The 12,230-nt window shown below is 42.7% G+C and overlaps 1 protein-coding gene across 3 annotated transcripts in view; it reads right to left on the bottom strand.

Moving 5' to 3' along the window:
* Window positions 1–453: 453 nt before the first annotated feature.
* UTP25 (UTP25 small subunit processome component) overlaps window positions 454–12,230 on the bottom strand; it is a 29,664-nt gene continuing 17,887 nt past the window's right edge. For 2 of the 3 annotated variants that reach the window (XM_079938643.1, XM_079938644.1), the window contains 5 exons: window positions 11,973–12,175; window positions 10,622–10,804; window positions 10,373–10,485; window positions 9,403–9,648; window positions 454–2,118 (listed from right to left, as the gene is read on the bottom strand). In XM_079938643.1, coding sequence (XP_079794769.1) covers window positions 1,875–2,118; window positions 9,403–9,648; window positions 10,373–10,485; window positions 10,622–10,804; window positions 11,973–12,175 — 989 coding nt within the window. In that variant the 3' untranslated portion in view covers window positions 454–1,874. The remainder of the gene's footprint in view (window positions 2,119–9,402; window positions 9,649–10,372; window positions 10,486–10,621; window positions 10,805–11,972; window positions 12,176–12,230) is intronic. The other variant, XR_013830700.1, reaches the window with a different exon arrangement.

Genomic DNA, 12,230 nt, shown 5'->3' with positions numbered 1-12,230 from the left:
TGGCTGGGCCCATGAGCCATGGCCACTGAGCCTGCACATCTGGAGCCTGTGCTCCGCAACGGGAGAGGCCACAGCAGTGAGAGGCCCGTGTACCGCAAAAAAAAAAAAAAAAAAAAGAAATTGAGTTATTTGTAGTGAGGTGGATGGACCTAGAGACTGTCATACAGAGTGAAGTAAGTCAGAAAGAGAAAAACAAATACCGTATGCTAACGCATATATATGGAATCTGAAAAAAAAAAAAAGGTTCTTAAGAACCTAGGGGCAGGCTAGGTAGACGCAGATGTAGAGAATGGACTTGAGGACACGGGGAGGGGGAAGGATAAGCTGGGACGAAGTGAGAGAGTGCCATGGATTTATAATATACTACCAAGTGTAAAACAGATAGCTAGTGGGAAGCAGCCGCATAGCACAGGGAGATCAGCCCAGTGCTTTGTGACCACCTAGAGGGGTGGGATAGGGAGGGTGGGAGGGATACACAAGAGGGAGGAAATACAGGGATATATGTATACGTATAGCTGATTCACTTTGTTATAAAGCAGAAACTAACACACCATTGTAAAGCAATTATACTCCAATAAAGATGTTAAAAATTTTTTTTTAATTTTTAAAAATTAAAAAAATAAAGTGTCAAGGTCAAGAAAGCCAAGAAAAAGCTGAGGTACCATTCAGAATAAAGGCCACTACAGAGACATGACTACTCAAAGCAGTATGTAACTCTGAACTGCATCCTTTTGCTATAAAGGTTATTATTGGGACATCTGGCAAAATCTGAATGGGGCCCAAGGATTAGTGGCAATTTCCTGATTTGACGGTTGTTTTGAGGTTACATAGAAAAATGTCTTGTTTACATGAAATACATACTAAATTCAGGAGTGATTTTTAGGAGTGACAGGCCCAGCAACTTGGCAATTTATTTTCAGATGATTCAGGTTCTGAATTTGTAATTTTTCTGTCTGAGAATAGTTCAAATTTTTTTTTTTTTTTTTTTTTGGCCGCGCTGCGCAGCTTGCAGGATCTTTGTTCCCTGACCAGGAACTGAAACTGGGTCTCGGCAGTGAAAGCACCGAGCCCAAACCACTGGACCGCCAGGGAACATCCTAAAAATGTTTTTAAAACTGTAACTTCTTTTCCTTTTCATGTTATATGACTTAAAAAATGACTATAGCAATGAAGACAGTGATGTTGAAGATGAATTTGCGACATCAAGAATTTCACAAAATTATTTCTTGAAATAAAGTAGAAATTAATGTTATTTTATATAATGTGATTTTTAAGTATATATTTTCACCAAAACATTTAGGAGTTAAAAAAAGATCAGTGAACGAATGTGCTCTTCTAGGTCGAATTAAAATAGAATATTTAAGGTTTAAAAAAGTTTGGCTGGGGAAAAATAACAGTTTTGCAAAACCTGTGTGATCCAAAACTAAGATGATATTCAACAGCAAGAAGTATTCCAATTTCTCATAATCAGTTCTCACAAGCAAAGAAATGCATGCCTCACTTTAAGAAGGTGTCAAATAGAAACAGGCAAATCTGAAAGAATTTACCAAGTGTAATAAATTAGAGGTGAAGTCACAACAAAAGAATTTATGGCGTACAAAAAAATTCACAAGTAGAAGATTCCCTCTATCAACTTCTCAGAGTCCCATGAGCTCTCCCCTGACCTCTGAAAGATGGGTTTTACCAAAATCTGGTTTACACTGAACTTTTCAGGTATATATCATCTGAAAAGAAAGAAGTATCTGATAAGAACCTGCCTGGTGCTCCTTCCTTGTTGCAGCCCTTCTTGGTGTAAGTGATCAGAATCAGGTCCAAGCGACACAGAACCAAGCATGACATATCACACCAAACACCATTTCCTGTCAAACCAATTCTCATCTCTCTCCAGTAATGAAGAGGTGGACGTTCTTCTTGGACTGCAGCATCTGTGCAGCCCGCTCCACCCCGACCACAGCAGCCAACCTCTGGGCATCGTACTTGGAGTAGAGGACAGTGCAGGTCCAGGCAGCTTCCTCTCCTCTGGTGGTGGCTTGCAGCATGTTACAGACTTCACTGTAGAAGTGGGGATATGTTGGCAGTTCATAGAAAATCAGGTTCCTGATGCCTTTTATTGTGTATCTGTTAGAAGGAGAAAGAGAGGCTATGTCTACATGAGAAATTTTATGGAAAAGCCACCGAAGAGTTTTACAGGGACACAGTCACTCTCGCTGTTTCACGCAAGGAGAAAGACCATGGCACAAATAACACACAGACCAAAAGTTACTCTAATTTGAGCCGGAGGGGCTCATTTTTTGTGACAGCGTATTTGAATTCCTAATGTTTGGCTTAAGATAATGATAAAACGAATTTGCACTTCTTGAGCCTAATCTGAGCAGACTGAGGTAGGGTGGGGAAGAATAGTAGACAAGGATTAGAAATCTGCCGCAGAAAATTTGAAAAGCGGGCATTTCCAATTTAACTATCCTTATTATAATCAGGCAAAACAGTGTTCTATAATGGAGATGAGGTCAGACCAGACCCAGTACATAAAATAAACTGCATACACTGTAAATGCACTCCCATTAGTCTTTTCTTGTCATTCTGTAGACATGTTAACTCCATGGCAGATGTCCCAAGTTCACCCATTTACAAAATCCTGCCCGAGGACCCATTAGGCATTATGGGAAGGCAATTAATTTCAACAGCTTCCTCGCTTCTTTCCCTGCTGCACAGGGCTGCATGGTGGCGGGGGAGGGGGGGGGCATGCAGACCCTCGGGACTCGCCTTACGGTTCAGGTTGAGATCAATCATTCCCTCTTGGGCTCCATGACCAAAGATTTTATACGTTGACAAGGTTCTGATTTTTCCTGTTAGACTCTCATACAGGGCTGATGTCAGACTCCCTCGGGAATTTTATTTTATTCATGGACGATAAGTTTTCCTTGTCTTTTTATCCCTTAGCTCATCCTGATCTCTCTGGAGACCCTCCTCTCCCAAAATGTAACTGCAGTCAATTACTTGGTTCATCTTTCCACATCCTCTTTCCATAAAGGAATTTTAATGGCTAATGATGTTGAAAAAACACAGTTCTATCTCAGTAGTTATCAAAACAAACAAACACAGAGTTCCATTTCTGCTTAGTATGTAGAAAACTCAAGAGAATACTGCTCCCATGCTAACAAGAAAAAGATAATCTACAACAGTGTTCCTTTTCCTGAGCCTAGACAGCTGATGTCACAGGGAAACCAAGTGAACTGATTCAACGGTGCCCTGGTGTGTATTTAACAACTGATTCTCAGTGGGGGAGGATAGGTGCTGATTTGAAGCATTTGCCAATTTCTGTGGTGTAAATACTCCATTTCAAGCTACCAGTGTCATGTTGCTGAACTTGGAATGGGAAGAGATGTGCAACCATACCTTAAGAGCTGGTATGAGCCAGCTTCAGCCCATCACTGACTGAATTCCAAAGAGTGACAAGATTGTCTGAAGAAAGACAGGACATATGAACCACTTCACCTTTGGCAGAGCACAGTGGGGAAGAGGGCAGTTGCTAAGAAACTGGGTAGGAAGAAAAAAGCTACACTTTTAACAAGTTCTTAAAGGGCAATTATGGGCTTGCATGGCAGTTCAGAATCCCTGGGATTCCCGGACACTCCTTTACTTCACAGTCATGAGGGCTTTTCCATAGGTCTCCACTGGGAGCCCTGGAGAGACTGGAGACAAGGCAGAAGACCTGAGACACTCCGATGGTGGTGCAGACATGAAAACTCACTCTCTTCCCAGAGCCATGTTGTACATGAAGCTAAAGCCTGAAGCCAATGAGAGGGGCAAAGGTCAACTGCCAGGGTGGAGTCAGAAGCAGCAAAACTGTGTGCCTTAAGGGAGGGGCATTAACCCCTCACCCCATTCCTCCCCACCACAGGACTTACATCCAGTGAAAAGATCAGTCTGTCCTGGGGAAAGGGTATGAAACCTATTCAGCCCAAGATCCTGCACTGATGTAAGCAGATGTTTGCCGCCACCGCAGAGAAGCTGGGAACTCTTTCCCACCAAGACCCCTCGTAGAACAAGGCAGAGGCTGGCCACCGTGGAGGCTGGTGCAGGAGCCCTGAGAAAGCGCCAGCTCCAAAGCCCAGGATGGACAGAACCTGCCTGCATCTGAGCTGGACCAGGAGAACACCTGCCCCACTTCAAGCCTTAGGGGAGGAGCGAGCAGGAGCAGCCTGCTGCTGGGGGAGGGGCCTGAGCGTGGGAGAGGCTCTCCCTCGGCACAGGGGTGCAGGGCATGGTGAAAGCTGAGAGGGGAGCAGGACACTGAGACAAGGCCCTCCAGCACCGGGCCCCACAGTGGGCCACTGTCTGCTGGAGGAACTGGCAGTCTGTGGTAAACAGAAGGTAACTATGGTAACAACCAAATCCTAACTAGATTCACACCTGCCACACTAGTGGCCTGACAGAAGAGGTGTCCAGGCCAACTACTTACTCAGGCACTACATTCAACTGACAATTACAAAAAACACAGAAGCAAGAAAAAGACATTAAAACCATGAGGTATCATTTTGACTATCAAGTCACTGGAAAAAAGTAGGGTTTTACAGAAATAGGCTAATGGAGTATAAATTATTGTGAGTGTGTATTTTAGCGGGGAGGGGAGAAGACAGGAGTGGCAACACACAGCAAATTTTAAACTGGGTACAGCTTTTGAACAAGTAAGTTTTCCTTTCCAAATTTATCCTAAGGAAATGCCCAGGCAACTATGCCATCAACTACGCATGTGGATGCTCTTGGCATTACTGTATATAATACCAGAAAACAACAAGTCAATATGCCCATTAAAAGGAAACTGGCTTAATTATATACCCATACAATGTAACACTATGCAACCATTAAAAAGGATGCTATACACACCTTAAAGATTACTTATAATTACACAGAAAAGGTATCTTTACAATGTAAAGATTTAGCAGACCTACCTTGCCCAAATGATTACATTTAGTATCACCAAAAATGGGACAAACTGACACCTTGGGCCTCTTGAGGAGATGCAGGGGGAAGAACATAATATCCTCTACGTAGAATTCTTACTAAAATAATGTTTAAATCTTTGGTCCCTGAACTCTGATGCTCACTGAATCACCTATTTGTTTTTGAAAAATACCTGTAATTGGTCCCCATCCCCAAACACCATGATTTAATTGATACTGGGGTATGACCAGGGCATTCAGATTTTTTTTTTTTTTTTTTTTTGCGGTACGTGGGCCTCTCACTGTTGTGGCCTCTCCTGTTGTGGAGCACAGGCTCTGGACGCGCAGGCTCAGTGGCCATGGCTCACGGGCCTAGCCGCTCCGCGGCATGTGGGATCTTCCCAAACCGGGGCACGAACCCATGTCCCCTGCAACGGCAGGCGGACTCTCAACCACTGCGCCACCAGGGAAGCCCCGGCATTCAGATTTTTAAAAGCTCCCCAAGGGGATTCTAATATGTAGCAAAGTTTGGGAACACTGATCTAAATAATAAGAAAACAGCCAAATCCAGATGTGGGACATTCTACAGGAAACTGGACTGGACTCTTCAAAAAATATCAGTATCACAACAAGGAACAAAGGAAGAGAATTATTCTAGATCAGGGGTTCTTAACCCTGGCACTTCTGCCATTTTAAGCCAGGTAATTCTTTGTTGTAAGGGCTGTCCTGTGCACTGTAGGACGTCTAGCAGCACTCAGGCCTTGACCCGCTTGAACCACTAGACCACTAAAATAACCCTCCAACTGTACCAACCAAAAATGTCTCCAGATATTTCCAAATGTCCCTTGGGGAGCAAAACTGCTCCTGCTTGAGAACTGCTAAAATAGACTAAAGAAACATGTCAAGCAAATGCAATGTAGGATTCTTAACTAAATCCTGGATTGGGGGTGGTGGTGGTGAGAAACAGCTGTAATAGTCATTTTGGGAACAACTAGGAAAATTTGCATACAGACTAAATATTAGATGATATTACTGCAGTAATGTCAAGTGGTATGTTAATGGTGTTGTGGTTAGATAAAAGAATGTTGTTTTTAGGCTCTACAGGCTGAAAGATTTAGGAGTTAATAAGTGTCATGAAGCCTCCCGTAATTTACTCTCAAATGGTTCAGGAAGAAAAAATACGAGATGTGAGTGGAAAGAGAGAAGGAGAGACAGAGAATGTGGGTGCATGAGAATGTGGCAAAATGCTAACAGCTGGTGGAGTCTAAGTGGAAGGAGTTAGAGATGTTCACTGGGAGAGTCTTACAATGTCTTTGAAATGAAATCTTCCCAAATAAAAAGTTGGAGTGGGGGCAACATATAGTAGAACTATATATATAAACTTAAAAATACATCCATAACATACAAATATATACCAAAATGCTAACTTGTTTAAGCTTTTTTTCAATAAGCACATAAAATATTCAAGATAAAAGAAAAAAAATCCACATGTGTCCACTGTGATCCCAATTTTGGTATCCTTTTTAAAATGCCTGTGTCTGTGCACGTGCACATGTTTTTTACATTAAAAAGACAGGAAAGAAATACACCAAAATGGGTATTTATATCAATAAGATTATAAGTGATCCCTTTTTTTTTTTTTTTTTTTTTGCAGTACGTGGGCCTCTCACTGTTGTGGCCTCTCCCGTTGCGGAGCACAGGCTCCAGACGCGCAAGCTCAAGACGCGCAGGCTCAGCGGCCATGGCTCACGGGCCCAGCCGCTCTGCGGCATGTGGGATCTTCCCGGACTGGGGCACGAACCCGTGTCCCCTGCATCGGCAGGCAGACTCTCAACCACTGCGCCACCAGGGAAGCCTGGTGATCCCATTTTTTTAACCTAGATTTTCTAGGTTCTCTACAATAATTGTGTAATACTCTTATAATGAGAGTATTTTTAAAGCAAAATAAAACAACAAAACCAATTCCAATAGGTATTATATTTAAAAACCAAGAAAATCTCTCTCAGTACCAATTCGTCCACAGTAGAGACTAGGCATCTCCTGGAAATAAGAGAACGTGACCAGAACCCCTTCAGAGGGGCAGTTAGTACCAACTCCCATGATCTTCTGCACCTCTCCCCCTGCCTTCCTCCTCTCCTGTATGTGCTTTGGGTCTTCAGTGACCCCTACAAATATGGCATAACACTGTGACAGGACCTAAAACTAAGGACATTCCAGATGTCTATGTTACCTGACAACTGTTAAAGATAAATGAGGCACCCACAACTGACTTGCAAGGCTGGCTCCTGCATACAGTCTATAAAGACTAGGTCTGTTACTTCTACAACTGGGGTTCTCCCTGAGGCAGGGAACACTCAGAAACACCCCACTAGCGTTTCCCACCTCCAGAAATCCTACCTCCAGAGTTTCTGATTGCCCCCTGCTTAAGAATCCTCCTTCCTGTGCTAACCCACTGATAATGCTCAGAGAAAGAACTGTGAACTGTCCTCCCCTCAGGAGGGCCATCATGACCAAATGCCCATCCCATCATAAGAATCTACTGGTTTCATCTCCCCAAAGAAAACAAATCCTCAGGCTGAAAGTTTTTTGCTAGCTCACAAACGAACTGCAATATGTCTAACACTGCCTACTTCCATAGAGAATATAAATACAGAATTTTAAAGCTGGATACTAAAGTTTAAAATACATCTACTTTTCCCAAGGTAAAATGAAAAAAATCAAATCACAAAGACACTGCAGGTCAAAATACCCATCATCACCTTGGTGACCTCTCAAGCAAAAAAATCTATAGCTAGGAACTTTGAGATAATTGGCAGTTGTAGATTATCTCCATTCAACTTAAACGTCCACTAACCTGGTCCAGGGTATAAAGCTAATGGCATGTGTTCGGTTTGTCTTTATAGTGACTTTGGGGACAAAACAGCTTGGTCAATAAATGAACAGTGTAAGACAGGAGACTGTCCTGCCTACTTAAGAGGAAGGGCTCCTTTGACATCATGCCCTCTCCTTGAAAAGCTGCTACTTGAGAGCAGTCCTCATCCCAGCTTAGTTCACACTTGCTACAGACAATCACGCTGGGAAGTTTCCCAATCCATCCACTTCATTTAAAGGACTTGCTTTGATGTATCAAGCTTTTGGAAAATTAAGGGCTCTTTAGACCTGCTGAGTGCAAACTCCCCCAAAATACCATTTCCAACATGAATGAAAACAACAACTCACTGGAACAAAGCAAATAATGATGCCAGCAAGAAGGCATTCGTTAACACTCTTGGGCCAAACAGCCTTGCCTGGGTAGCCAAGAATGAAGCCCAGCAAACACAAAGGTAGTCACTCCTCAACTCTCCACTAGCAGATCATCTAGGCAGCAGAATACCCAAAGAAGTCATGTCACGCCAGCAGGCTGCTGGATCCCTCCCTCCCCATCCTGGTAAGGAGAACGTTTCGGAGGAACACCATCCTAATATCGGCATAAACTAAAAGGCAATGCAATGCCAAGGTGCATCATCTAATATGTTCCAAAGCCTAGAAGATTCACGCTTAGATGTTAGGGATTCTCTGAGGAAATGTGCCCCTCATTAGCTTATAATTGAGAATTAATAAAACAGTAAAGTCAGAACTTAAACTCACTGGACATTATTGTGAATCAGGAAAGAAAAGGTTATAGGATGCAATTTCCAGTCTCTCTAGGTAAGAGCTTAAAAGGGGCTTTTACATTTGGCAGCAGAGAGAATTAGCAAAACAATAAAATAACCAAACTCTGGGGGCACAAAGGGCTGCAACTAATCCAAATAGTAACAGAAGGCTCAATATTACTAACACTCTAATTAGAATTAAAAAAAAGAAAAAGAAAAAAAAAGGTCAATACAACTTATTTTTTCAAAGTCACATGGTGGGGAAGCTAAGCAAACCCTGAAGCCCTTAAATATTCAACTCTAAGCCCCTCACCTTTTGCTTCTCATAAACTTCAAGGAGCCCCTTAGTCCTGGTTCTCCTTGGTGCAGAAGTTGTGTGTGCACTGCCTCAGGACAAATGAGAACTTTCTGAACACTGACACTCTACTCAACTTCCATCTCCACAGACCACACAGTCCCCAATGTTTCACCTGTGCTTCTGTGACAGGTTCCTCCCTTTCCTGTATTCAGCTGAGAGCTGCTCAACTCTGTAATGTCTTTCTTGAGGGGTATACTCACAGCTACAGGAGGTACCCTAAGTATGGACCCACTCCAGATCTATATACAGGTTATGCTGTAGTCACTCATTCGTTTCTACCACCTTTTCCAACAATGCCCATTTTGGAAGAAAACCAACCAACCAATCAAGAAAAGTCTGTCCAGCCCCCCAGACTCTGGCTTGTCTGCAGGAGGTGAAGCAAGGGAGGACTTTATAACACAGCAAAGCCCACCATGCACTTGGAAGCAGGCCCTCCAGAGAGGACACTTGAAACCTGGCCCTACTTTACCTTTTGTAGAAATGGAAGCGCTCTGTGAGGAGCAGGAACTGCTTCTCTCCTTGAAGGAAGAAGTGTCTGGCCCTGGAGACACCAGACTTCTGGGTGTACTCGCAGATATGAGTGAAGTTCAGGTCCTCCTTCTTGAAGTAATTTCGGAGACGCACAAAGTCAAAGTAGGAGGGGACATAGATAAGCGTGTGAGACATGACTGCATCACGATATTGAGGCAAAATCTTGTTGACGAAAAAGTTAAACCTGATTTGGAAAGGCAAAGGGCAAAGTCAGTGGTCTAGAGGTGAGCCATAGTGCCACTGCCAACTGCATGACCCTGGGCAAGTCACAATCTCCTTCTACCTCCCCTAAGAGGCCAACTTGGCCTACCTCATTGCAAAGAGATTATGTAAGGATAAAACTTGTTAAGCACATTAAAAAGCAAGTGCTAACACTATTCATCATGAAGAATAGATGTGATGCTGGTATATCCCAGAGAATTATTCTAGGAAGTATATAACTGTATCATTCATTCATTCAGGTGTCAATCAGTCAGTCAACAAATAATTACTGAACACCTACCATGTGTTAAGCACCATTCTGCTACCATGGGTCCCCTGACTAAACACAATGAGAAGACAGGGGAAAATTACACAGAGAATTAGAAAAACAGTTCTTGCCCTGAAGGGCTTAGAATTAAGTTGTTGACATGCGGCGTTAAAAAATTAATGTAATTTTAAAATGCCACAGTCTAGGGGAAAGTACCCCTGATTTACTAACCCTGCCACTATCGGAACTAGACCAAGACACTACTTCTCTGGCCTTCAGTGTCTTCCTCTGTCAATGGCATGACTGGATTCAACTATCTCATTTCATTTTGTAAATGGTTAACTAATAAAGCCAACATGGAATACAATTCTAAATTTGAATGCCCAAGTAAAATCCCTCTCTGTGACCCCCAGGGGTCCAATGGGACAGGGGAGGGTACCTGGCATCAATCACTGAAGCTAGGTTTTCAGCTTCCATCCTCTGGAAGACATGTGGGAGCTGCACCAGGACATGACTGATGCAGCCTGTCATCGGGACGTTCCTCACAGCCACCTGCCAGGAGTCAGTGAGAACATTAGGAAGTGAGCTATCCCCACTGTTGACCAAATGCTACCCTCTCCTTCTGCCTCATGACCCAAACAATACACAATACTTCATGAAAATTCAGAGAAAGAAGGAGAGAACCCACCTGGCCTTGCACATTGACGCAGTACTTGTTAAATACAGAGTTGATCTGGGCATCCTGCAGGGCCCCAAACAGCAGCGTCTGACGATAGTACTTGGACCAATTATTGAGGCTCCACATGCGCACTCGAGAAAAGTCCACCCCATGTGAGTCCAAGGGCAGTAGGTTCATGTGGTTCATCAAATGCTTTGAGCAGAAATAATACTCCATTAATACTTATTGAACACTTACCTGTTGGGCATTGCTAACCTTTCTATAAGCCCATCATCTTATTTAACCCCATGAAGTACATACTATCATCTCCCAAATTACAAGAAAACAGGCTCAGATGGTTGAGTGACTTGCCCATAGTCAAGTGAACAAGAAGAAAAGCTCAAATTGGCCACCTCGTGGATCTTTCAAAAAGGATCAAGATGCTACCTACACAGAATATTTCTTTTAAAGGAAATTCTGAAATGCCACTCTGGTCACTCTATAAGCAACTCAGTTCCAGATTTGGACAAGAAGGGAAATGACATGGAAAACAGAGCTGCTGTCCTTCCATGACTTGGTTCCCAACAATGTTAGAAAATTCCCTGAGTGACTACATGTGCCTTTTGCTCAAAATAAAGATGACTCAACCATCGACATGCCTTTTCTATTTTAATCCTATTTTTACCTTGTAATGTATATTGAAGGGTCACAAGTACTATAAGATTATTCCCTATTTTATAAATAAGTACTCCCCTTTATTTGTCCCAAACTTACTCCAAGTCCTGGGGTTGCAGAAAAGGTAAGTTCTCACATGCCTTAGAAAAATAAACCTATAGTTCTGTGATGAGGATTGTTCCAAAGCACAACCCTAAACCCCAAAACATTGCAGGGTATGTTGAGAGGGAGAAAAAAAATTACAGCACAAATTATAGTAGGGGGACAAAAACATCTTACATTTCTCTGCAAAGCATCACAAATTAAGAAACCATGAGCAATGTTTTCCCATCTCCACTGAAGAGAAGACCAAACAAAAGAGAACGAGCATAAATAGGAGGAACTATTTTAGATAAAAACATTCCTGGTGAGGAGGAATTTCAACCAACCAACCAACCAACCACACTAAACTGGTCTATTACTAGAAGCAACTTTGAAGGGGAAGAAATCTTTTCTGGAGATTTGAAAATGTTGACAAGAATTTTTATCTTTCTGGATACTTTACTGACCAACTTGTGGGTAGAAGAGGGGACAACATTTCCCATTTTCAAATTGGAAAATGTGGAATATTTCCATTTCCAAGCTGAGTTTTAATCTGGACTTTAATAACCATTTCAGACTCAAACCACTGAGCTTCTTGTCTGTAAATGTTAATGACCAGCATTACCAAGACATGCTCCCAGTTCTGCATCAGGTAAATGTCAGCTTGATCAATGATGAGAAGCTCAATAGAAGACAGAAAGTCAAAATCTCTCTTCTTCTCTCCTTCTCCACCAATGATGGTCCTCAAGCCCAGAGGAGAGGCAATGAGGATGTCTGACGAATAGAAGGGGGCATAAAGTCGGATGCTTCTCTGCAGTATTGCCACTCCTATACACAAAACAGCCAAGCACACATCAGTTCATGAGTCACCACCAAGCCATTA

Source organism: Stenella coeruleoalba (assembly GCF_951394435.1).
Source record: "Stenella coeruleoalba genome assembly, chromosome: 1".
NCBI lineage: Eukaryota > Metazoa > Chordata > Mammalia > Artiodactyla > Delphinidae > Stenella > Stenella coeruleoalba.
The sequence above is the reverse complement of the archived record's forward strand: the minus strand, read 5'-3'. Positions and strand labels throughout refer to the sequence as shown.